General features: G+C 33.6%; 1 protein-coding gene across 4 annotated transcripts in view; it reads right to left on the bottom strand.

Moving 5' to 3' along the window:
* Nucleotides 1-27705, bottom strand: part of TECRL (trans-2,3-enoyl-CoA reductase like) — a 103952-nt gene that overhangs the window by 45431 nt on the left and 30816 nt on the right. For all 4 annotated transcript variants that reach the window (XR_014813767.1, XR_014813768.1, XR_014813766.1 and 1 more), the window contains exon 3: nucleotides 735-779. Coding sequence is in view for 1 of the 4 variants with exons in the window: in XM_021101380.2 (XP_020957039.1) it covers nucleotides 735-779 (45 nt within the window). In the remaining 3 variants the exon portion in view is untranslated. The remainder of the gene's footprint in view (nucleotides 1-734; nucleotides 780-27705) is intronic.

Raw genomic sequence — 27705 nt, forward strand, 5'->3', positions numbered from 1 at the left:
AAATCCAAGGAATTCATCACTTGTCCTTGGATAAGAAATGGTAGCCTGAATGTTAACAAAAGCACCAGAAAAATAAAATTCAGAACATGATTGAATGGAAATACTTAGAGACTGAAATTCCTTAATAGATGCCTCTTGTAGATTTACTATCATGGACCTGAGCTGAATATCCTCCAAAATTTACATTCTACCTGCAGCTTTTAGTTAACAAGTCCAAATTTGAGGTCAAGTTGATGCAATGTCAATAACAATGAGTTTTATCAGGACTCATTTTTTGTCTATTTATTTAAAATGTTTCTGAATGGAGAATAGGGTTTGAAATTTTGAAATACTTGAGGCTTATTAATGGATATAATACACCTCCCTATAATTCATTCATTTTGTTCCTCTTACCTCCCTTATTCTACTTTGAACAGGAAAAAAACTGGAAAAGAGTTATCTGTATTTTTTAGAATATAGTAGGAGACAATAGAATAAGGAAACAACAGTAAAAGTTTTGATACAGAAATATCCTGCCTCCAATATACAGACAGTGAATATGAGAAACTTATATTTTTGAGACTAAAATTCCCATAAAAGTGGACCACTAGCTTGTTGGGAGGATCAAATGAGATAATATGTCTAAAAATTTATTATAATACTAGCCACTGAGTAAGTGATAAATACATATTAGCTGTTGATGACAGAAAAGGGATTCTAAATTAAATAAGTAGATCAGCGATATTGACTCTTACCACGTTCTAGCTGCAGGCCTACTCGAGATGGATACCACTTTGGACCTAGTCAATGAAAAAATGACATTTAATTGTCAGCACAGACGTAAACACATTTTAAAAGCGCAGTTTTTTTTTTTTGGTCTTTTGAGGGCCACATCCATGGCATATGGAAGTTCCCAGGCTAGGAGTCTAATCTGAGCTACAGCTGCTGGCCTACACCAGAGCCAGAGCAATGCCAAATCCAAGCCGTGTCTGCAACCTGCACCACAGCTCATGGCAACACTGGATCCTTAATTCACTGAGCAAGGCAGGGAATCGAACCCAAGACCTCATGGTTCCTAGTCGCATTTGTTTCCACTATGCCATGACAGGAACTCCTAAAAGCACAGATTTAAACACATTTTAAAAGCAGTAGTTTTCATTGGAAGACAGATTAGATCTTGGCAAGTGAATAAAATGATTATGCAGAGTCAGAATTGGAGAGAGTGATTACCCTTTGCAGAAGGCTGACAAGCACTGTGGAAATTCTGGAAGAAAGCATGATAAGAGCTTGAGGGATGGTGATTTTCTGCCTTTTTGATCTGTGGACTGGTTGTATAGATGCATTCAATTTGTGGACACATACTGAGATAAGTGACTTGACATGTATTTTTTTGAAAATAATTCTTTAAAAAAGCATAAATATCTTCATTTAAAACTAGAGAATTTTAACTTCCCTTAGAATTTATTTAATGTTAGCATGTGAAAAAGGGTTATTTTCTTAGGAGTAAAGCACTCCATCAGAATAATGCAAACTGTCGACTTTTAATATTATGTGCATATTAATTATAGTAGAAACATCACTTTAGTATCTCCTACCTATACTACTATCAGGAGTAAACAGATTACTAAAAATTCTATTTGAAGAGGAAAATCAAAATATTACATACTGCCATATAAAAGTTGATTCACAGTTATCACAATATAATGATATTCTCTTAAACTGAATTTTGTTATTATTTTAAACTCCATATTGAATATTTAATTTTATTGAATATTTAATTTTAAATTTTGAGGTACAGTTTTATGCAAATTTACTTGATAACTAATAAATTAAAAGAGGAGTATTGTCAAAGGAATATTCCACAATTGTTATTTCATTTTCAAAACATTACTTTTTAAACTGTCAGTAAGAGTAATGTGACGTAACTGGATGATTGCAATCAATTCTTCCTAAATTTACTGCAAAAAGACGTCTTATACATGCAAATTCTCAAGGACAAAATACTCATAACTCAAAACTTGTAATCACAACTTAAAAGCTGTTTAGAATTATATCTAAACAAAATGCAGTAATAGCATGGCAAATGAGAAAGGCACATTTAACACTTAATACTTTTTTATAATTAGAAAATATGAAAGTAAAGAGTATTTTTGTTTTGTTTTGTATTTACTAATAATTGCTATTTATGTTCCAGATGCATGCTGAATTATTCATTGAAAGTATTTAAAAATGCTACCTTTATTATTCATACCGAAAATCTGCTGCCAAAGAAAATATCATGGAAATGAATGCAAAATAGAGGTCTACAGTTTTTAATTGAATTTCTAACTATGCATATTGGAGAAAATACAAAACTTATGAGAATCCATTTATGTTTGACAAATAGTCATTGAACACCTATGATGAGTGTGCATAAGCTGTCAAGTTCTGTCCATTTTAATAATATTCATGTAAGACATCATTTTCAATAGCACTTTATGATGCCTTTAATGTTGGAAATGCCAGTGCAAAACTAACCCTATCATTCTAAGCAAATAGATCTGTCTATGAACTAGATGAGTCAATACTGGCCGAATTCACAATGGTCCGAGAAGTTAGAAGCTCTAAACACCTTCAGGGAAAGCCCTGTCCTTCCAACTTTCTCAACAAGGATGCACTATAAATCTACTTAGGAAATAAGCCTGGTATTTAAAGTCGTGATCTTTGAACACTGTGTCCTAGTGAAAAGAGTTATTATCTACCTTTGTAAGCCTTTAGATTAGTTTCCATCATCTTTTCAAAAAGCAAAACATACATTTTCTGAAATGTTCTTTGCTTGTTGGGGTGAGATGAAATAGGATCAAAGAACAGCAGAGAAAAAAAAGTTTATAAAGGATAAAGGACATATGTTTCATAAGGATTTTTAGCATGCATAAATAGTATAGAAGATTATTTAAAATGCTGAGTACACTGAACTTGGACAACTGGCTCACAGCTGAATTATAACCATGTAGTAGACCTAATGCATCTGCCAGTATCTTAAATTACTTAAAATGTTGGACTTGTGTAACACTTATCATATTCTAGTCATGACCTGCAGTTATAGCCTTGATGATTGGAAATGTTAATATCACTATGTAATACATCCTAAATAAGTAATGTCTTCATGTAATTAAAATATATTTATTTTAATAAGATAGGGTTTTCTAAACTGCTGGTTGTGACCCATTAGTAAGTTGAAAAATAGAATTAGGATTATTCTCAGCATTATGTAAAGAAATAGAATAGATTAGAAATGAATTATATTAGAATAGAATTCTGGATAAACAGGTTAACTATTGTTTTTTGAACTTTCATTTCAATAGCTTAAATTATATAGATACATCTGTGTCTTTAGAAGACTAATATGCATTCCTTATTATAAAGCATAAACAAAAAAGCTTGAAATCCATGGATTTTATATATATAAATAATATTTTTCATTTTAAGGTTTTAAAAAAAGTGAAAAATAGAAAAAAGTTATATGGATTTATAAATAACCAGACATTACTTCAAAAGAAATGTTTATGCTTAGAATTGTATCTGGAATAATCTGGAATAATAAAGTCTGGCATAATGTGAATGTGCACAAAAAATAATATGAAGTAGAAATTCTTATTGACATTTCCTGTATAAAAATGAATATAAAGGAAGTTTATCACCAATAGTTGATAAAGAGGTTTGGATAGTAAATTGTTGAGCATAGGACACTGCATTTTACCTTCAGTGGATTTTTTTTCTTACCAAAGAAACTGACACTAATAATTTTTAATGCTAAAATAAACATAGTTAGAAGGCCATTAAAATTCTATAGGAAAGAAACACTTAAAATAATCTCTTAAACTCATGAAATGAAGTTGATTTAGTCTAAAATTACTTCCTTAAATGAACCAAAATAACTGCAAATGTAATTGAAAAACAATTGTGAGACTAATAGTTGCTAGGTGCATTTCAAATATCCCATTTCAGGATAATCATCTAAAACAAGCAAATAAAGCAAGAGTGTAATGTGAATAAATTAAAGGAACTATAAGCACATGGTTAAAATAAAGAAATTAATTTTCCAGAAAAGAGGTGATAGAAGTCTCTTGTGCTATGAAACCAGATCTGAGTTTTGAACATCATCTAGACTCAACACTGAAAAAAGCTAATAGGCAAGAGGCTATTAATAGCCTCTTGAAATGTTGATGATTGGTCTTGAAATGTTGCTTTTCATGAGATGATTCTGAAACATTGTATGTATTTTATCTAAAGAAAAAGAGATTTAGGGGAAAATGAAAGTGATTTTCAAAATTGAAATATTGTTAAGTAGAATAAAGAGAAGAGCTATTAAAATAGCTTTTGAGCTAATTAGAAGACAGAGTATTTGTCCAAGATAAGAATTTCATTGAAAGTAGTTAACCATTGCTTTCTTCTCATAGATATTTGCCATGTGAGTATTTAAAAGATAATGTAACATAAATTCCTGTATATGGTGGGAAGGAGGCTGAAAAATTTTGATACATATCACTTCTCAAACAAGCATTTAATTCCATATTATTTACAGAATGAATACTTGAAATTTTGCATCGGGGTTTGTCAGTCGTCTTAATAATATATATTTTTAATCCTTGTTTAAGGTAAATTAAATTAAGAAAAATGATTTGTAAAATAATCATGGACTACCACATGTAATATGCATAATGCTTATTATGCATAATAAGCAGACCCTTTTTCATCATAGAATATTAATACTGTAAAAATCTTTGAGGAGTTCCCATTGTGGTACAGCAGTAACAAATCCGACTAGGAACCATGAGATTGCGGGTTCCATCCCTGGCCTCACTCAGTGGGTTAGGGATCCGCCATTGCCGTGAGCTGTGGTGTAGGTTGCAGATGTAGCTCGGATATGGTATTGCTGTGACTGTGGCGTAGGCCGGCAGCTACAGCTCCTATTAGACCCCTAGCCTAGGAACCTCCATATACTGTGGGTGCGGTCCTAAAAAATGACAAAAGACAAAAAAAAAAAATCTGTGAAACATATCTACTATTAATTTATACTTGAACTATGAAAAAGGTAACACCGAAAATGATTAAATCACTTGCCTACGTTAAATCAATGATTTGGTGGCTAAGCCTGGTAAATCTCAGGCAAAGAGGAGTAAAAGAAAGATTACAGGAGTTCCCTTCGTGGCGCAGTGGTTAATGAATCCGACTAAGAACCATGAGGTTGCGGGTTCGATCCCTGGCCTTGCTCAGTAGGTTAAGGATCCAGCATTGCCGTGAGGTGTGGTGTAGGTCGCAGACGCGTCTCAGATCCCACGTTGCTGTGGCTCTGGTGTAGGCTGGTGGCTACAGCTCCGATTAGACCTCTAGCCTGGGAACCTCCATATACCTCGTGAGCGGCCCAAGAAATGGCAAAAAGACAAAAAAAAAAAAAAAAGAAAGAAAGATTATAAGTGAAGAAAAGGAAAATGAATACACATAGCCCCTCTTACTCCCTAATTCCTTGATTATTCTAAGATTTAACCATGATATTTATAATATCATAAGATTTACAGATGTACAATATAGTGAGTCACAATTTTTAAAGTTTTTACTCCTTTATAATTATAAAATATTGACTGTATTCCCTATGTTGTACAATATTTCCTTGTAACTTATTTTATCTGTAACAGTTTGTACCTCTTACTCCCCTGCCATTATATTGTCCCTCCCTGCTACCTTCTCCCTACTGATAAAACTAGTTTGTTCTCTATATGATAGTAATAAGAAATATTGGCCAAATAACTCCTAAATATAGTGTATTTTAAAGAAAATATAAAATAAAATTATTTATTAGAGTGATAAGTCTAACACTCAATAGACCCTTCCTGTCTTTTAGTAGATGAACCTCTGAAGAATTAACTGTGAGAAAGAGAAATGACTCCAGGACTGAGATGAGATAAATTAAACAATATTGAGCAAAGAAACTAGCACATTTGTAAATATTATATATAACATAGCAGAATATATAATTTGAGTATATAATATAATGATTAAAAATAATATATATTCATATACAAAACCAAAACACTGGACAACAGTAATGTACAAAGTGGAAAGTATTCTATGGATTTAAAACATTCTGAATGCCTCATAAAATTTAGGAAGAATGTAAAAATAGTAATGATTAATATCAGATTTTGATAAAAGTATTTTTAAATTTTTTTATGTTTTATTAGTATAATTTTATACATCTATGAAGCAAAACTTTTTCTTAATATTGGACACCTATTTTCCTTGTTCTAGCATCCAAAGTTGTATCAACTTTCTCCCTTCCTATCTGGCAAATGCCCTGTTCCAATGGGAAGTTTTCATGTGTACAGAACAAAATTAAGGGACAGGAAGTATTGACCAGGCCATGGAATGCTCAGTAGGAGAACTGATGGCACAAAAGGTCCTCTGTACATTGCATTTTAAATTTAGTTATATTGCCTTATTAATTAGTGCTGCTATTCTCTTTCCAAACAGTAAAAGCCTCAAAGTATGAACAAAAAGGAAGGCATGTGAATTATGTTTCTTTTTTCATGAGAAATAAACATGAAGTATCATACACAGCTCTTCCTTGATCTACTAAAATACTTTCTGGTGATTTAATATTGTTGAATCAGTTGTTTTATTTGTGAAAAAATGATTCATTTAGTACAGTATTTCACTAGAACTAAATGAACCATTTTATTCCCTGTAGAGCATTTCTTTGCAGTCTTATAAATGACACCTCAATAATTAAGTGATAAAGCTAAAATGGAACCAAGGAAACCAGTAAAAATATGTGATGGTGTTTGAAAAATAACAGAACCATTTCCTATCTAACACTCAAGAACAACAACAAAAATTTTAACACTCAAACTAGCATCCACCAATGCGTATAAATTTGCTGACCTTGAAAAGAAAATGCATCTGCTAGAGTCTGATATTACAAAGTTCTCAAACAAGAAAAACAAAGTGCAATAACACTGTATAATCAGCAACCACAAAGCAAGCCTTCTATAGAACACAGGCATGATTCTAAAAATGGAATATTTAAAACCTGACCTGTATAAACAAATATTTAGGATTATAAAATAAAGACTATGAAAGCAAGAGACATAAAGTAACAAGCCAATCTCACAGTAAAACACAAGGCACAGAGCAAGAAAATGTGAGATAGGAAGAGGAGTATACCGAATACAGCAGAGCTATTTCTTTGTCTTCCCTGGTTTAAGTTTGTAACCAGCTTGTTCACCTGATTACTTGCCATACATATAAAGCCATCAGGATTGATCGTCAGACTTACTTTCCTATTTACTTTAGATACCATTAACTGTTCACGTGTTCTACAGAATCCATCATGACATAATATTTCTACCATTTTAGCTTTGCACAGCGGCTCATCAGACCTGACTGTCCGCCTCTCCATGCCTCTTCAGACTCCTTCCGTGTATTGTAGGGCATTTATAGTCTGTCATTAACAACAACTTTTAAATTAAGAACTTTCACTCAAAATCCCTTCCTCTTTGTACTTTCATATCAAACTTTTCTGCATCTTCTTCAACTGGAGTTTACTCTTTATGCCAAACCCACCCAATTGTGGGCCTAAAAATACATTAAAAATCCTCCGTACTATTAAATCCAAAACATCTGTTCTTCATTCTCCTAAGAGAATGCCTGTCATTAGACTTCACTAAATAGTATGATTTCTTCTTGTTGCCATTTTTGATGGTCTGGTATTTCCATCTAAATCACTGAAGAGATAACTCTGCACATTCTCTCCACTTCTGCTCATTTATCATTTTAGGTGATTTTTTTTATTTTTATTTTTATTTTTTGCTTTTTAGGGCTGCACTTGTGGCATATGGAGTTTCCCAGGCTAGGGGTCAAATTAAAGCGTCAGCGGCTAGCCTATACCACAGCCATGGCAACACCAGATCTGAGCCATATCTGTGAACTACACCACAGCTCATGGCAACACCAGATCCTTGACCCACTGAGCAAGGCCAGGGATCAAACTTGCATCCTCATGGATCCTAGTCTTGTTCATTAACTGCTGAGCCATGAAGGGAACTCCCATTGTAGGTGATTTTAATATCACTTTAATTCCCTGCCATTTAGTACCTTGATCTATTCATCCAAATGTTCTCTGTTTACTCTCTCACTTTTCCCCAGAGTTTCTTGCTCACCAATAGATGCATCACCTCCCCAAAACATATTTCAAACCTTTTACTTTCTCATTGTCACTACCATTCCTTCCTAGTTACTTTAGTATTTCTAGCTTAGGTATCTTTTTTGTTAATGATTTTTATTTTTTTCCATTATAGCTGGTTGATGGTGTTCTGTCAATTTTCTACTGTACAGCATGTTGACCGAGTTACACATACATGTATACATTTTTTTTTCTCATATTATGAGGCTCCATCATAAGTGACTAGACATAGTTTTCAGTGCTACACAGCAGGATCTTATTGCTAATCCATTCCAAAGGCAGTAATCTGCATCTGTTAACCCAAATTCCCAATCCATCCCACTCCTTTCCCCTCCCCCTCGGCAACCACAAGTCTCTTCTCCAAGTCCATGATTTTCTTTTATGTGGAAAGGTTCATTTGTGCGTATATTAGATTCCAGATATAAGTGATATCATATGGTGTTTGTCTTTCTCCTTTTGTGTACTTCACTCAGTATGAGAGTCTCTACTTCTATCGATGTTGCTGCAAATAGATATCTTTTGATTCTCCAAGAGTTTCCCAACAATTATCTATGTTAGCCATTTTCACTATGGTAAGTTTCTTATTATTCCTACTTTTTTATTTGTCTCTATACTTAATTCAAGTATCCATAACTCTAATCACACCTAATCAATGATCTTAACTACTTTGCCCAACTTTCTGTCTCATTACTTGGAAAGCACTAAACCTTGTTATATTCAACTATTTCATCCACTGCCTTTCCTTATACCATTAGAATGAGGATATCCCAGTACTAATTCCCAGTTACTTTCCCTGTTACCCTGTTTATCTTTCTATATGAAATTACTTTGTCTACCTGCTAAGATATTTAGTGTGTATTTCTCCATACTGTTGAGTAACATTCATGAGAACAGGTAGCTATAATCATTTTTAAGACCACTATATAAGCAATGATTAGAAGACTGCCTAGCACAGAGGAATGTTTGATTTTATAGGATTTGAATAAATGTATGTCCTCTTATTGAAGAAGGATAAGAATTGGCAGAAGCTATGTATGCACCATAGTTTTAATCAAGTGAAATATTAGTTATTTATGATAAATCCATTCTCCCTGTAATGAGTCAATGCCTTGTCGCTAATTAATTGCAAAGTCTGTGGACTAGGTTTAAATTCTGAGATGATAATCTATTCGTTGTCTTGTTTGTCATGGGCAAGTTATATTGTTGAATCTTAATGTTTTCATCTCTTAAGAAAAAAAATATTTTTAAAGAGTAGAGGTAACAAAGTTATCTAATTTGGGGATGTTTTGAGAGCTTCTATGGGCATCTAGATTAAAAATTACAAAGACTTGAACTGTGGCTATGAAAATTACGGTGATTTGCAGATTTCAGATATACCAATGTCATAGAATTGGTAATTTTAAAGTAGTAGTCATTTATTTAATAGTCAGAGGTCCCTTTCACAAAAATTCCATTGCAGCACCAATCTAAGAATTGTAATAGATATAATATAACTGTATATATACATACCTACACATCCATACCTACATACATACATACACAAATAGTTGCTCTTATAAGTGGGATATTTCACTTGTTTGAGGATTGGAAAAGTTTACATTAATTAGTTTATTCAAATATAAACAAAATACCTAGGATTGATATGGATTCTCATTATCAAACTACTACAAATACTGAGAGATCCAAAAACAGAATGTTACCAGATTAAATCCATTCCCCCAGCTTTGTATGTCAAAATTCTAATGAATCACTCTGAGGTGGTAATTTATACAAGATATTGAAATGCCACATTGGCTGTTTAATATACAGTTGAAAGTTCTGAGGAAACAGTTTTGACTTCATTCATTAGTAATATTTTCCTTTTTTTTTCTTTTTTTTTTTGTCTTTTTGCCTTCTCTAGGGCCACTCCTGTGGCATATGGAGGTTCCCAGGCTGGGGGTCTAATCAGAGCTGTAGCCGCCGGTGTATGCCAGAGCCACAGCAACAAGGGATCCGAGCTGCATCTGCAACCTACACCACAGCTGATGACAATGCCGGATTCTTAACCCACTGAGCAAGGCCAGGGATCAAACCCGCAACCTCATGGTTCCTAGTCGGTTTCATTAACCACTGCTCCACGACGGGAACTCCATTAGTGATATTTTCTAAACCATGGGAATTCTTGAGAGGACAAAATAAGAAAGAAATGTACAATTAAAAAGGAAAAGTGTTGACAATAGAACCTGAGAAGTAATAATATTTGAGGCCAAAGAATGATCGCAGTCCTCAAAGGAGTCTGAGAATGAGATGTCAGAGAAGACAAAAAGTGAGGGTAATATCGTAGAATCAAGGAGGGAGAGAGTTAAAATCAAACCAACAAACAGAAGACAAAGAAAAGAGTGGTATACCATATCAAATGCAATTGAAGCCTCAAGTGACATATGACCAAAAATAATCCACTGCTTTAGCAAAAAAGAAACTACCTGTGACCTTAGATAGGTCTTTGAACTGCTGACAAAGGAAACTATTTTGAAGTGAGTGCTAAGAGATGGAGAGAGGATGGAGTGATGGTATTGCTAAAAATGGTCTCTAAATCAAGATAGTCTTGATAAAAGCATAAAGAGGAAGAATTTGAAGACATAGGAAAAAGTGAGTGAATATTTTGTCAGAGGATATGAGGATAAGATTGCACAGTGGAGCCAAAAGTTTGATATGGATCAACCTGTAGGAGATAACAAAATAAATTGTTAAGCCAGATGGTAAATCAGAAGACAGGTGATATTGTAGAGACTGTGCATCTTTGTGAGTTCCAGAAACTTAAAGTCCTAAAGCAAAAGAGTGATATATTTACAGTGGTAAATGGTCAAGAAATTTGTTCAGAGTTTCTAATATTAAATTAAATTCTGGGATTCCCGTCATAGCTCAGTGGAAAGGAATCTGACTAGTATCCATGAGGACACAGGTTTTTGATCCCTGGCCTTGCTCAGTGGGTTAAGCATCCAGCATTGCCATGAGCTGTGGTGTATAGGTCACAGATGTGGCTCAGACCTGGCCTTGCTGTGGCTGTGGTGTAGGCCAGCTCTAGCTCCAATTCATCCCCTAGCCTGGGAACCTCCATATTCGTGGGTGCTGCCCTAAAAAGACAAAAAGTTAAAAAAAATTTAAAAATTAAATTCTATCCAGTGGCATATATGATGTTGTGGATAAGGTGGTAAATAGCTAAGGCAGAGTGGAAGTGAAAATTCCAGACAGTAAAGTAGTTTTAAGTTGGGCATACTAGGTGTTTATTATTTTAGAGGTAATTTTCAAAATAATGTCAGGACTTTGAATGAAGGTAAAATCTTTGAGCTAGATCCTAAAGGTTAGGTATGTAAGCACAAAATGAAGATGAATGAAAGGTAGTAAACTAGAATAACTGAGTCAGAGAAGAAATTTTATGTGAAAGGAAACTTAATAAATTTTAAAAGTTTACTAGACAAATGAAGTAATGTGGATTATGACAAAATATATGGATTTTACTTGATAAACATTCAAGCTCAACATTTTACTATAGATATGTCTATCTGTAATATTCTTTCTAGCTGAAATCATTTTAATTTTTACTTCCCTACATTATTTAGGTACATAGGCTTTTAGACTCAAATTATTCTGTAAAAGGGAATTGAGATATTCTCTTGTCAAGGACATAGTTATAACAAGTTGTAATGTGTTACTCATATAATATTTGTATTATATACATTGTTTGGAGTTTCTGAAAATATTTTGTCTACACTGTAAAAAGTTAGCCAGGAAACATTGCTTAATTCATCTCCATGCATTTAATAATTTTCTGAAAAGACTTTAGAGCACCTCTTTACTCTCCCAGCTTTATATTGGAAAAGGTCAATATTTCAGTGTGTTCATTTTATATACACCCTGCCCTACCACATAATCCCACAAATACACATATATGTCTAAGTACTATATATTAAAATGCACAGAATACTTACATAATACCACATAATAATACCCTTTAATTATTTAGGTAATACTGTGAATAAAAGCCATTTCAGTGTGGCTTTATTCTATAAATATTTTGCTCCAGTTCATTTCAGGAGATAACTAGTACTCGCTAAAATCAGTGGTGGAAAGATAAAAGTGCTATTCTGTGTCATATTTGTTAACTACTGAGAAATTAAATATAACTGCATTATAAAATTTGTAACACATGCCCCCAAAAATGTTTAAAATTCATAGAACCCTAGAAAAAAATGAAAGGGATATCAAAAAGTTATCTGATTAGAATTATGAGTGAAAGAACAGAGAAATTGTGACTCAAAATAAAGTACTATGGAAACATTTTAAAAGAAGAACTGATTCTCTAAGATACATATCTATACATATGAGAGAAAACAGCTATATAAATTTATTATTAAATATGCATAGGATTTATAATTATAAAAAATGAAAAAGACAATTGAAATGGTGAGAATCCTGTATCCCATTTTTTCATACCAGGATATATTCTAAATATCCAAAAAACTTTATGTAAAAAATAAAACCATAACTTACAAATGTGAAAAAAAAATCAATAACATTTTTAAAAATTAGAAGAAGAAAAAACATTTCTAAATAGGCCACGCAAAACAGAAAATATAAAATGAGTAATTGGCAAACTTAGATTTATAAGATTTGCTTTTATCCAGAAGATAATTTTTAAAAAGATCTATTGACTGTACACTGATTCATAAAGACCTTCTATATTAGCAAAGCAATAAAAACATCCAAATAAAAACGTGGGTAAACACCATGAGCAGGCAATATCCAGAAAAAACTAATTTACGAATAAGAGTACGAAAAACTTCACTTGTGATCCAGTATGTGGAATCTAACGCTAAATGAAATATTTTTTCCCCACTCCTCAATTATTAAAAATTAATGTCTGCTGAATGTCCAGTGTAACTGAGAAAAGAGAAAAAATATATCTGAAGTACTGATTTGAGTCTGTAAATTAGGAGGGAAAATCTTGCAACACAAAATTAGGATTTAAAATGAGCTTATTCTTTACAATAGCTTCTTTTTTTGTGATATTTTTCTTGCAAGTATGACCAAAGTTCACAAACATGAATTATCATAGTGAATACCTCAGTGCATGATACATAGTAAACACTCAGTAAGTATTTTTCAAAATTCAACAAATATTGCTCAATAAATATAATATTGCTTTTTAATGGAAATGGTTAATTTATATCCAAATAATATGTATTGCTCATCCAAGCAAAGTATAGTGTATCTCCAATAGCATTGACCATGTAGATCATAAATTATTTACACAAAAATTTATCTATAAAATATACTGACAGAAAAAACCTATTAGAGAACAATGTGTAAAATATGGGAAATTATGTATGTAGACATAGAGAAGTATCTGCATCATATTAGTGAAAATGTTAATGAAAGGTAGATAATGCTTTATTTTTTTAAGTTTTTGTGTTTTTGGAAGTTCATCTTATATATTCATAATTTTACTATAGTAAAAGGTAAAGATATTATTATCTTGCAAAAATCTTATTTATTGAATCTCTTATTTTTACAACAAAGTATATTCAAAACAAACAACAAATCATACATGAAATTGAGACATTGGCACACTAATATCTATGAGATTATAAAGGGTATTGTGCTATAGTATTTAGCATACCTGAATGTAACAATTAGATTAAATTTTCAAGAGATTTATAACAGAATCTGAGTATCTGCATATGACCTGGTTTAGGTTAAAAAAGGAATATATTTTAACCAACCAGATAGATGAGAAAATGTTTAAGAAAAAAATAACCAACTTCATGACATTTTCTTGCAATAAGAAAACATCATTAATAAAACATTTTAAAAGCTCTTGTGGTTTTAGATTGTTTACATAGAATTTCACAGTGACTCAATTCCCAATCTTTTGGAACATTTCCTTTAGGAAGAAAATACCAGGAGAGAGAGAAGAGTAATGCTCTTCTGAGCTATGACTTAATAAGTCCCCTGCTTTATTATATTACTTATCGTACATTGTTTCCATAATCCTGCTTTTTTATATTACTTATCTATAGTATTTCCATAATCCTGCTAATGAATACATTTTAGTCAGAAATGCTGCTGAAAACAAAACAAAGTTTTAAAAAATGAACAAAAAAAGGAAAAAGTGGAAAATTGCATGTTCATTAAAGTTTGAGAGATGATCTTTGACTTTGTATCAGTGGTATTAGTTCTTTGCATGCTTTCTGGATTTGTATTATAGAAAGCATTCCTACTTTGCATATGGTAACCAATCTTGTCACTGTTCAGATATGATTCTCCTTTTGAAATTCAAATATCCTCACATAGTCAAATATTCAAATATAAATTAGAAATCAATAATTTGCTATAGATAGACTATTTCTTCTAATAGTTGGTATGTCTATAATGTAGGTACTTGCTGAAGATCAAATATGGCTAACTCAACCATTTCAGTACTTGGGGATTATAAAAGAAAATATTTCATAATATCAGGCTCAGGAGGCACCAGCATGTCATGAAAGATGAATTAAAATGACTCTGACATTGCATAGCTATATATAGTTTTAAATGTTGCATCATAATGAGAGACAAAACAATTTACACAGGGTCACACTTCTGCATTTTTTGAATTACTGTTAGTTATGATAGTTTAATTACAAGAACCTTGACTGACAAAATAGCTATCCTTTCCTAACTGTTTGATATAAGATTCCACAAAAAATTATATCATATGCATATATAGACTCCTCAACACTTCTGTGAGTATCTAATGACATTAACTGTAGAGCAGCGTAAATTTGACCAGTACTTTAAAGTAGCCATAATGAGAAGAGGTCCATTTTCAATACCTGGGATATTAATATGTGCCAGTGGTTTATACTGTGTTTTAGATTGAAACCACAAAGAAATCACTGGATTTTAAGAGATGAACTTATGGCAAAGTCCTTTTAGTCAGTCAAGAAGACTTGAAGACAACAAAATTATTATTACTATTTTTTAACAGCTGTACTTGCAGCATATGGAAATTCTCTGGCCAGGGATTGAATCTGAGCTGCAGCTGCAACCTATGCTATAGCTATGGCAGCACCAGATCCTTTAACTCATTGCACCAAGCTGAGGTTGAACCCAGACCTCAGCATTGAGCAGAGCCACTGCAGTCGGATTCTTAACCCACTGCACCACAGTTGGAAGTCCCTGTACTGCTCTTTGTCCCTGTACCCTCATTAGAAAACATTAATGAGGCATTGTAAAGAAACATGTTTTGAACAATATGTTATTACACATTGTAATAACAATTTGTGACTTACAGAATGTGTATTACATAGCACAATAGGATATATCTGAAATGTAGTTTCTTCTCAAGATATTTAAGTATGTTTGCAGTTTTTAGCATGTTGTCAAACTAGACATTATTTAGCTTTTTTTTAATCTCAAAATGCCAATCTTAAGAGCAAACAAATCATAATTTCCCTGCAATTTCAAGATTAGGAAAGCCATTTTCATAGAGCATCACTTTTTTTTTGTCTCTTTAGAGCCATACCCACAGCATATGGAGTCAAATCCCCAGGCTAGGGGTCAAATCGGACCCGTAGTTGCTGGCCTACACCACAGCCACAGCAATATCAGATCTGAGCTGCATCTGCGACCTACCTGACAGCCCATGGCAAGCCAGATCCTTAACTCACTTAGCAAGGCCAAGTATCGATCCTGTGTCCTCATGGATGCTAGTCCATGCTTAGATTCCGCTAAGCCATGACAAGTACTCTGAGCATCACTTTTTAAAAAAGATTGAGCATTTCTCTTTATTAACGTATACACTTTTTTTTTTTTTTTTGTCTTTTTGCCATTTCTAGGGCTGTTCCCGTGGCATATGGAGGTTCCCAGGCTAGGGGTCTAATTGGAGCTGTAGCCACTGGCCTACACCAGAGCCACAGCAACTTGAGATCCAAGCCATGTCTGTGACCTACACCACAGCTCATGGCAATGCTGGATCCTTAACCCACTGATCAAGGCCAGGGATTGAACCCGCAACCTCATGGTTCCCAGTCGGATTCGTTAACCACTGAGCCACGACAGGAACTCCCCAACATGTACACATTATTGAACTGTACTGAAATTTGCTTAAGAAAGCCAGAAAAATCCTGTCAACTGCTTTTGAGGATCAAGAGAGGATCTGTGGCCAAAGAATAAATTTGATTTACATTAATGTAAAGTAAAACTTCCATAATGCATTCAATATTAGTAAATTCAAGACAGTCATTCAATTTATGTGTGTTTGTGTTCATGTGGGTAAGCAGATGCTTGCTTTGCCTACCGTGGCTAGACTATGCATACTCATCTTTTTATTAGTTTAGCATAGTTTATGATTATTTAACTTGATAATGAGTATTTGTTTAATTAAATTCAATTAAATCAGTATTTTTTGCTGCTTGAGTAGTTTTTTAAATGATAAAATTGAAATTATAAACAATTTAAACTATCATGTTGTGAGATAATCATATAGAAACATAAAACATCTGTGAAAAAGAATTTGTAAATTACTAATGCTATTGGCTTTAAAATAATGATCCTTTCTCTAAAACCAAAGAAAAAGTAACAAGTTAAACGTGGCTTAAAATTGTAAAAGATACATACAGTATGATAAATGAAGAAGAGGTATTTTTAAAATTCTGTTAAATTTTAAGTGGGCGAGGAGTTCCCGTTGTGGCGCAGTGGTTAACGAATCAGACTAGGAACCATGAGGTTGCGGGTTGGGTCCCTGGCTTTGATCAGTGGGTTAAGGATCCGGCGTTGCTGTGAGCTGTGGTGTGGGTCACAGATGTGGCTCGGATCCCAGGTTGCTGTGTCTATGTTGAAGGCCCCAGCTGTATCTCTGAATCAACCCCTAGCCTGGGAACCTACATATGCTGTAGGAGAAGCCCTAGAAAAGGCAAAAAGGCAAAAAAAAAAAAAAAAAAAAAAAAAAAAGAAAGAAAGAAAAAAGAAAAAAAATTTAAGTGGGTGAAATATAAATCACGAAATTTTACTCTTTACTGAAATATTTTTCTGAAGGTTATCAAGAATGCTGCTGACAGATCTCCTTTGAATTTAGGGGGGCCCGTATAGTCCATTTTCTCTTTGTCCAGTGGCACATTTGTTAGAATATCTTCAAAAAAAGAATATCTTCAGAGAACAAAACATCAACACTGACAGGTTTTATCAACATATATTGGTCTTGAAATCTACATGTAATATGAAAAAATTGGTGGTATTGTTGCCTACTTTTAATAGGATTCTACAGAACCTTAGTGATTAAATTTCTAGAAGGTGAATAGCCACTTAATTCCCATAGCTTTCACAAAATGTAACCTTGACTGTTACCAAAGAATAAATAACCTGCCAAATTATTCCATTTCTCCATCTAAATTATTGACAGGGCTCATAATTCCTTTTGCCAAGGAGACTATTAGAGAATGTTAGCTGCTTCTTGAGTCAGCAGTAGAGGGATTTTTTAAGAAAAGCATTCTGGACAAAGTCATTTTGCTTTTTCTTTCAGAAACTAATTTTGTGACATAGAGTCAGTGCCAGTCAGCTGATTGGCATTCATTGTTTTACCTTAGTTCATATGCTACTAATTCTTAGTCTCACAGTAGAAAATTCTATTAGTAATTTCAAAGCATATTTGTATCCTTTCCTTTTATTCATGTTAGGGATCAAACTTGCATCCTTATGGATACTAGTCAGTCTCGTTACCACTGAGCCACGATGGGAACTCCATATTACCTAATATCTAAAACTAACTTTATGGTGGTTCTCTACTTGCAAATGGCGACTGGCAATAGCCTTCCCCTTGTAAAATAAGTATTATTTGTATTTCTCCCTGAAAAAATTAACAAAAATTATGACTCAGTAAAATAGAGGCAGTGGAAGTTCCTGGATAGAGTACAGGGTATCTAGTCATATTCCTTGAGTTTAATTTACAGATCAGCCACTTAATAACTCTGTGACCTTGGGTGAGCCATCCAATCTTTTTTTAAAAGACTTTCATTTGAAAAATGAAAACTGTAATACTACTAGATCATCACAGATTTGCTATGATTATTTTTAAAATTTTGCTTAATGGAAATATCTTAGGACACATATGACAAGAAGCAGATGATAAAAGCTAACCATATTTATTTTTATTATTATAAATGTTAATGCAAGGTAGCTAGAATTTGACATATGAATATATTATAAGGCACAGTATTTCCTAGCAAATGTTCAAATTTGATGTTGGCTCTAATAGTAAACCATAAGACAAGTGTCACAAGGCAAAAATATTACTTTTCCTTCTTCTTAATGGTTTCTTCCAATTTTCTTTTTTGTTTGTTTTTTTAAAATTTCTTTATATATATTTTTTTCTACTTTACAGCATGGTGACCCAGTAATACATACACGTATACATTCTTTTTCCGCACATTATGTGTTCCATCATAATTGACTAGACAGAGTTCCCAGTGCTACACAGCAGGATCCCATTGATAATGCATCCCAAAGGCAAAATACTGCATCTACTTACCCCAGGTTTATACACAAATGTTCATCAATTTTGATAAATATGTTGCTAGTCCACATAAACTCTGTGAATAGAAAAATGCCATAGATTTTTCTTCTAATTTCATGGTGGTATTATTTCTGGTTTTCTTTATTTAATTTTTAAGTATATATTTTTTATTTAATTTATTTATTTTTCTGCTGTACAGCATGGGGGCCAAGATACACTTACATGTATACATTTTTTTTTCCACCCTTTCTTCTGTTGCAATATAAGTATCTAGACATAGTTCTCAATGCTACTCAGCAGGATCTCCTTGTAAATCCATTCCAAGTTGTACTTGATAACCCCAAGCTCCTGATCCATCCCACTCCCTCCCTGTCCCCCTGGGCAGCCACAAGTCTGTTCTCCAAGTCCATGATTTTCTTTTCTGTGGAAAGGTTCATTTGTGCTGGATATTAGATTCCAGTTATAAGTGATATCATATGGTATTTGTCTTTCTCTTTCTGACTTATTTCACTCAGAATGAGAGTCTCTAGTTACATCCATGTTGCTATAAATGGTACTATGTCGTTATTTTTTTATGGCTGAGTAGTATTCCATTGTGTGTATATACCACATCTTCCGAATCCAATCATCTGTCGATGGACATTTGGGTTGTTTCCATGTCCTGGCTATTGTGAATAGTGCTGCAATGAATATGCGGGTGCATGTGTCTCTTTTAAGCAGAGTTTTGTCTGGATATATGCCCAAGAGTGGGATTGCTGGGTCATATGGAAGTTCTATGTATAGATTTCTAAGGTATCTCCAAACTGTTCTCCATAGTGGCTGTGCCAGCTTACATTCCCACCAACAGTGCAGGAGGGTTGCCTTTTCTCCACACCCCCTCCAGCACTTGTTATTTGTGGACTTATTAATCATGTCCATTCTGACTGGTGTGAGATGGTATCTCATGGTAATTTTGATTTGCATTTTTTCTAATAATCAGTGATGTTGAGCATTTTTTCATGTGTTTATTGGTCATTTCTATATCTTCCTTGGAGAACAGTCTATTCAGGTCTTTTGCCCATTTTTCCATTGGATGATTGGCTTTTTTGCTGTTGAGTTGTATAAGTTGCTTGTATATTCCAGAGATTAAGCCCTTGTCAGTTGCATCATTTGAAACTATTTTCTCCCATTCTGTAAGTTGTCTTTTTGGTTTCTTTTTGGCTTCCTTTGCTGTGCAAAAGCTTTTCAGTTTGATTAGGTCCCATTGGTTTATTTTTGCTCTTATTTCTGTTGATTCAGTAGACTGACCTGAGAAAATATTCATGATGTTGATGTCAGAGAGTGTTTTGCGTATGTTCTCTTCTAGGAGTTTGATGGTGTCCTGTCGTATATTTAAGTCTTTCAGCCATTTTGAGTTTATTTTGGTGCATGGTGTGAGTGTGTGTTCTAATTTCATTGCTTTGCATGTAGCTGTCCAGGTTTCCCAGCAATGCTTACTGAATAGACTTTCTTTTTCCTATGTTATGTTCTTGCCTCCCTTGTCAAAGATTAATTGACCATTGGTGTCAGGGTTTAATCCTGGGTTCTCTATTCTGTTCCATTGGTCTGTCTGTCTGTTTTGATACCAGTACCACACTGTTCTGATGACTGTGGCTTTATGATATTGCTTGAAGTCTGGGAGAGTTATGCCTCCTGCTTGGTTTTTGTTTCTCAGGATTGCTCTGGCAATTCTGGGTCTTTTGTTGTTCCATATAAGTTTTTGGATTGTTTGTTCTAGTTCTGTGATAATGTCATGGGTAATTTGATAGGGATTGCATTGAATCTGTAGATTGCTTTGGGTAGTATGGCCATTTTTACAATATTGATTTTTCCAATCCAGGAACATGGAATATATTTCCATTTATTTACATCTTCTTTATTTTCTTTGATTAAAGTTTTATAGTTCTCGGCATATAGGTCCTTTACCTCCTTGGTCAGGTGTATTCCCAGGCATTTTATTTTTTGAGGTGCAATTTTAAAAGGTATTGTATTTTTATATTCCTTTTCTAATATTTCATTGTTGGTATATAGAAATGCGACCAATTTCTGAATGTTAATCTTATATCCTGCTACTTTGCTGAATTTATTAATCAGTTCAAGTAGTTGTTGGGTTGAGTCCTTAGGGTTTTCTATGTACAGTATCATGTTGATTGCATACAGATACAGTTTTACCTCTTCTCTTCCTATTTGTATGCCTTTTATTTCTTTTGTTCATCTAATTGCTGTGGCTAGGACTTCCAAAACTATGTTGAATAGCAGTGGTTAGAGTGGGCATCCTTGTCTTATTCCAGATTTGAGTGAGAAGGCTTTCAGTTTTTCTCCATTGAGTATTATATTTGCTGTGGGTTTGTCATAAATTGCTTGATTATGTTCAGGAATGTTCCCTCTATACCCACTTTGGCGAGGGTCTTGATCCTTGGCCTTCATCAAATACTTTTTATGCATCTATTGAGATGATCATATGGTTTTTGACTTTTCGTTTGTTAATGTGGTGTATGACGTTGATTGATTTGCCTATGTTGAACCATCTTTGTGAACCTGGGAAGAACCCTGCCTGGTCATGGTGTCTGATCTTTTTGATATGTTGTTGGATTCGGTTGGCTAAAATTTTTTTGAGAATTTTTGCATCTATATTCGTCAAAGATATTGGCAGATAATTTTCTTTTTTGGTGGTATCTTCATCTGGTTTTGGAATTAGGGTGATGGTGGCATCATAGAATGTCTTTGGGAGTGTTCCTTCTTCTTCAACCTTTTGAAAAAGTTTAAGGAGAATGGGCACCAGATCCTCTTTGTATGTTTGGTAGAATTCACCTGTGAAGCTATCTGGTCCTGGACTTTTATTTGTAGGGAGTGTTTTTATGACCTCTTCAATTTCATTTCTAGTGATCAGTCTGTTCAGTTGGTCTGTTTCTTCATGATTCAGTTTTGGCAGGCTGCAAGATTCTAGAAAATTGTCCATTTCTTCCAGATGGTCAAATTTGTTGGCATATAGTTTTTCATAGTATTCTCTTATGGTATTTTGTATTTCTGCAGTATCCGTTGTGATTTCTCCTTTTTCATTTCTAATTTTGTTTATTTGTGTTCTTTCTCTCCTCTTCTTAGTGAGTCTAGCCAGGGGTTTGTCAATTTTGTTTACCTTTTCAAAGAACCAGCTCTTGGTTTTATTAATTTTCTCTGTTGTTTTTTGAATCTCTATTTTATTGATTTCCTCTTTGATCTTTATAATTTCCTTCCTTCTGCTGACATTAGGTCTTTTTTGTTCTTCTTTTTCTAATTTGTTTAGGTGGTGGGTTAAGTTGTCAATTTGAGATCGTTCTTCTTTTTTGAGAAAGGCCTGTATCACTACGAATTTCTCTCTGAGCACTGCTTTTGCAGCATCCCATAGATTTTGAGAGGTTGTGCCTTCGTTATCATTTGTCTTGAGGTATTTTTTAATTTCCTTCTTGATTTCCTCATTGACCCATTGGTTTTTTAGTAGCATGCTGTTTAGTCTCCATGTAGTAGGTTTTTTCACATTTCTTGTCCTGTGGTTGATTTCTAGTTTCACACCATTGTGGTCAGAGAAGATACCTGAAATAGTTTCTGTGCTTCTAAATTTGTTGAGGTTAGCTTTGTGTCCCAATATGTGGTTGATTCTTGAGAATGTTCCATGTGCATTTGAAGAGAATGTGTATTCTGATTTTTTTGGATGTAGTGTCCTGAAGATGTAAATTAAGTCTAACACTTCTATTGTTTCCTTTAGGATCTCTGTTGGTTTATTGGTTTTCTGTCTAGAGGATCTGTCCATTGATGTGAGTGGGGTATTAAAGTCTCTTACCATGATTGTATTCCCATCAATTTCTCCCTTTATGCCTGTTAATATTTGTTGTATGTATCTGGGTGCTCTTATATTTGGGGCATATATGTTGACAATTGTAATATCCTCTTCTTGGATGGATCCCTTAATCATTAAATAGTGTCCTTCTTTGTCTTTCTTTATGTCTTTTGTTTTAAAGTCAATTTTGTCTGATATGAGTATTGAAACTCCTGCTTTCCTGTCTTGTCCATTGGCATGAAATATTTTTTCCCACCCCTTCACTTTCAATCTATATGTGTCCTTTGTCCTAAGGTGGGTTTCTTGTAGGCAGCAGATTGAAGGTTTTTGCTTTTTTATCCACTCAGCCACTCTGTGTCTTTTGATTGGAGCATTCAGTCCATTGGCATTTAAGGTGGTAATTGATATATAATTATTTATTGCCATTTTAAACCTTGTGTTCCACTTGATTCTATGATTCTCCATTCTTCCTTTCTTTGTTTGGTTGGATGGTCTCCGATTATTTTCTGCTTGAGTACTTTTTTTTTTCATTTTTTACAAATGCAATGTTTTGTTTTGATTTGTGGTTGCCCTGTTTTTTAAGTATGCTAGCCCCTTCCTATAATTATGTGTCTTAGCCTGATGGTCCTGTAGGTTCTAACGCTTCATTACTATACTAAAATTAAAAAGAGAAACAGACCAAAAAAAAGGAAAAAAAAAAACTAAAAAAAGAGTCTATTTATTTCCTCGCATCCCTTGCCCACATTTTATGATTTTGATGACTCTTTTTTCTTTTTTAATTTTATTTTGTTTTAAACATGTTCATGATTAAATCTGTATGCTGGCTTATCTGAGTGACTGCTCCCTGATTGTGGCTTCCTCAATCCTTTCTTTTTGGTTTAGAGAAGCCCTTTCAATATTTCTTTTAGCCTGGGTTTTGTATTGCTGTATTCTTTTAGCTTTTTTTTGTTGGAAAAAATTTTTATTTCCCCTTCTATTTTAAATGATATTCTTGCTGGATAGAGTATTCTAGGTTGCATATTTTTTCCTTTTTAGCACTTTAAATATCTCTTGCCATTGCCTCCTGGCCTGTAGAGTTCGCTGATAAACTTATGGGGGTTCCCTTATAGGTAACATTCTGCTTTTCTCTTGCTGCCTTTAGGATCCTCTCTTTATCATTAACTTTTGCCGTTTTTATTATTATGTGTCTTGGTGTGGGTCTATTTGGGTTCAACTTGTTTGGGGCCCTCTGTGATTCCTGTATCTTGAAATCAGTATCCTTTAGATTTGGGAAGTTTCCAGCGATAATTTCTTCAAATATATTTTCCATCCCCTTATCTTTTTCTACTCCTTCTGGAATTCCTATTATGCGAAGATTGGCCCACTTTATATTATCCCATAGGTCTCTCATATTGCTTTCATGTTTTTTTCATTTGGTTTTCTGTCTGTTGTCCTGTTTGGGTGATTTCCATTATTCTGACTTCCATATCACTAATTCTTTCTTCTGCATTATTCATTCTGGTTTTTACTGCCCTTAGCTCAGTTTGTATCTCTGCAAATGAATTTTCTAGGTTTTTTTGGCTCCTCCTTATATTTTCTATCTCCTTTCTGAGGGCATCTGCATTACTGTTCATATCCTCTCTTAATTCCTTCAGTATTTTCACTATTTCCCTTTTGAACTCCAAGTCTGTCAGACTGCAGAGGTCTGTTTCATTGTTGACTGCTTTAGGTGAGATCTCCTGTTGGTTTAACTGGGGGTGGTTTCTCAGTTAAGCATCTCTTTTGACATTACCCAATTCCAACAAGTGTGTGATAGGAGAGAATTTCCCCCCACACCAAGAAGCAATGCTCAGAACACCCCATGGTGGACTACAATATAACTCGATTCTGACACAATCTACCCAGAGATAGCATGAGATTCCACAGGTTAAATGTTCAGTTCTACAAAACTGCCCCCCACCATTCAGATGCCAGTTGCAAGTCCAGATTCTCACCTATACTTATGACCAAGTAACTTTAGAGGTCCCCATGACCCCCTCCTTGGGTTCAATTAATTTGCTAGTGCAAGTCACAGAACTCAAATATTTTACTTAATATATCATGGGTTTCTTATAAAAGAATGGAACATCCAGATGGAAGAGATGCAAAGGACGAAGTATAGGGAAAATTAGTGGAGTTTCATCAATGTTTCCTCTCCTAATCTCCACTTGTTTACTGACTTCTCTGAACCTCATCCTTGGGGTTTTTATGGAAGCTTCATTATATGGGCATGATTGAATAAATCACGAGACTTTGGCACTCCATTTCATCTCTAGCCCCTCTGAAAGTTCCAACACTCTAATCCCAGCCTGATAATCAGCCCCCGTTTTTTGCTGTGGTCCAAAATTCACTTCATTAACATGACAAAAGCACCTTTACTGCTGTTATCACTTAGGGAATTTTGAAGGCTTTAGGAGCTCTGTGCCAGAAAAAATGGACAAAGACTAAATATATTTTATTATAAATTGTAATATCACAGTACCCTCATATATTTTGATAATTTAAAAAGAAATACAACCTAAAAACACTAAATAAATATTTACTACTTAAAAATTTCTAAAATAGAGTACTTTTGTCTCAGATAAGGATTCAGAATATTTATGATGTATTCTGGAAGTGTTTGATCCATGTACTCATCAGAATCTCACAGTTAATTCTGTCTAATATGTATAAGCTTTGATATAAACTTTGAAAGCGTAAGGTTATATATAACTTTGAAGATATTTAGTAAATGTTATATGACCTGTTAACCTATTATTATAAAAAGAGTGAACCTCATTAAATATTCTTGAAACATTCATAGGAATTTATATCTTGCCCATCTATAAAACTGAGGTTTTATTTAAAAATATGGTATTTAACTCCATTAAACAATCATAAAGTGGACATTCATAATAACTGGTTGGCGGCTGCTTCCTTTTTAGATATTATGCATGGTATGGGAATGCCTTTCAGGTACCTTCTCTTGTGTTTGCAAACCCAATTTAACTATGACACCTATAGAAATTTTTAAAAATTAGAAAAAGAAATTGAGATGAAATACTGGCTCTATAAAACTTTGTGCAACAATGGTATTTTTCAATTTCTGTTAGAAGTTCCTTAGCTTTCAACAAGTGATGACACAGTCCCGAAAGAGCATATTCACTAGGCCTTTGCTTTGAGAAATGGGCAAAAGTATGTATTTGTGTGTGCACGCATGTGTATAGTTTGTAGTTTTATAGGTATCTCTTTGTCATGAAAACCTTGCTCTTTCCCTTTTGCCTTAGCAGCTAAGGTTGTAGTTGTAGTTTCCCCCCTTTCTGTCTCTTCACCAGTCTGCCTGTTGTGGTGTCACCAGGATAATTTAAAAGATGACTCATAACAAAACAGAACTGAAAAATTATGAACCTTAGAAGAGCATAAGATAGTCATTTTATAGGACAAGAAAAATCACAGTAAATAAAGTTCTCAAATAGAGCTAAGAAAGATGTTAAACTGACACAAGTCAAAAAAATAGGAGGAAGACAAGTAATCATGATCAGTCAGAACACCTGAGAGAACAAAGGCTAGAGATAAAAGACATGTAAGGAGAATTTTCCCCTCAGGAAACTCAATCGTCTGATAAGAGTTTTATATATATATATATATATATATATTTTTTTTTTACAAGAAAAAAATTACTGTGTTAACTCCAGGGCTTAAAAATAAACAGCATCAGAAAATACATAATAAAAAAAAATGATCTTATGTCAGAAAGTAAAGAAGTAACTATAAAAAATTAGTTATGAAACAAATATAGGTATAAGAATATAAACACATATATTACACATATTTTATTGCTTAAAAAATGTATGGATTTGAATAAAGTATTCAATGTTGCCCAAGTTTACAATGTGCTAAAAAGATTAAATTGTTAAGGCAATCATTACCTCTTTTTTAACCATTATATATAATTACATATTGTTAGGTATAATTATATATTTTTAATTTCCTTTCACCATTTGGCAAATATATTAAGCATAATGTCCAATTTAATTGCTTCTAGATACTTCCCTCTAATGCTATACAGCAAAATGTGTTTGTGTTTCTGTACTTTGTAAAACATAAAGACTAATGCAATTTTTGAAATACATTACAATAAATGCAAAACTTTCTGAATATTATTTTGATTTAAGTGATGGGTATACTTTATAAAGGTAATTTTGGAAAAGTGGAAAAAGTTACAATTGACTTAAAGCTGCTAAAGTTTAGAACTGTGCCTAGAAAAGTGAACAAATAATAGGTGTCATGAAACTCCTGTCTTGATATATGTATTAAAAATAACCACTTTATTGTCATATTTTCAACTGTCCAGTTCTGAAAATGGATATTTCTAGTATTTTTCACAAGCTACTTAACTTTACTGTCTTAATTACTAGAAATAGGCTCTGGACCACATAAATGTAGAACTGGATCTAAAATGTTGAGTCACCATATAATTGTTATGTCTATATAGATACAAATGAACATAAAAATCATCATAATATCAGGAGTTCCCGTTGTGGTGCAGCGGAAATAAATCCGACTAGGAACCATGAGGTTGCTGGTTTGGTCTCTGGCCTCACTCAGTGGGTTAAGGATCTGGCATTTCTGTGAGCTGTTGTGTAGGTCGCAGATGCGGCTCAGATCCCGCGTTGCTGTGGCTCTGGAGTAGGCTGGCAGCTACAGCTCCAATTGGACCCCTAGCCTGGGAACCTCCATATGCTGCGGTTGCCAACCTAAAAAGACAAAAAAAAAAAAAAAAAAAAATACAAAAGATCATGATAATGTCATACATCAAGTTGACTGCACTCTTTCTAACACATGCATTTGCTTTAGGTTAATTTCCTTGTTTCCAGATAATAATAGAAATCATATATTTTTATACTGTCCTTATTAACTGAAATGAAATCATTTTCTTTCACCTTTCTACTTTATAGTATAAAAGTTTTTCCAAATGTCTTCACACTTATTATTACAGTCTAAACTTTCTGAAAGCACTTTATAAAATTATTGTGTCTTTCCAAGGATGGCATTTGAGTTGCTAGTTTAGCAGAACAAATGCTTTTAGAATATGAATAAACAGGAAATACTTGTGGAAATAACCAGGGTAACCTCTTTCACATC

This window comes from Sus scrofa, chromosome 8, assembly GCF_054392235.1.
Source record: "Sus scrofa isolate SSC_HxYL_T2T_F1_AM1 chromosome 8, Sscrofa_HxYL_maternal_Yorkshire_Landrace_v2.0, whole genome shotgun sequence".
Classification (NCBI taxonomy): domain Eukaryota; kingdom Metazoa; phylum Chordata; class Mammalia; order Artiodactyla; family Suidae; genus Sus; species Sus scrofa.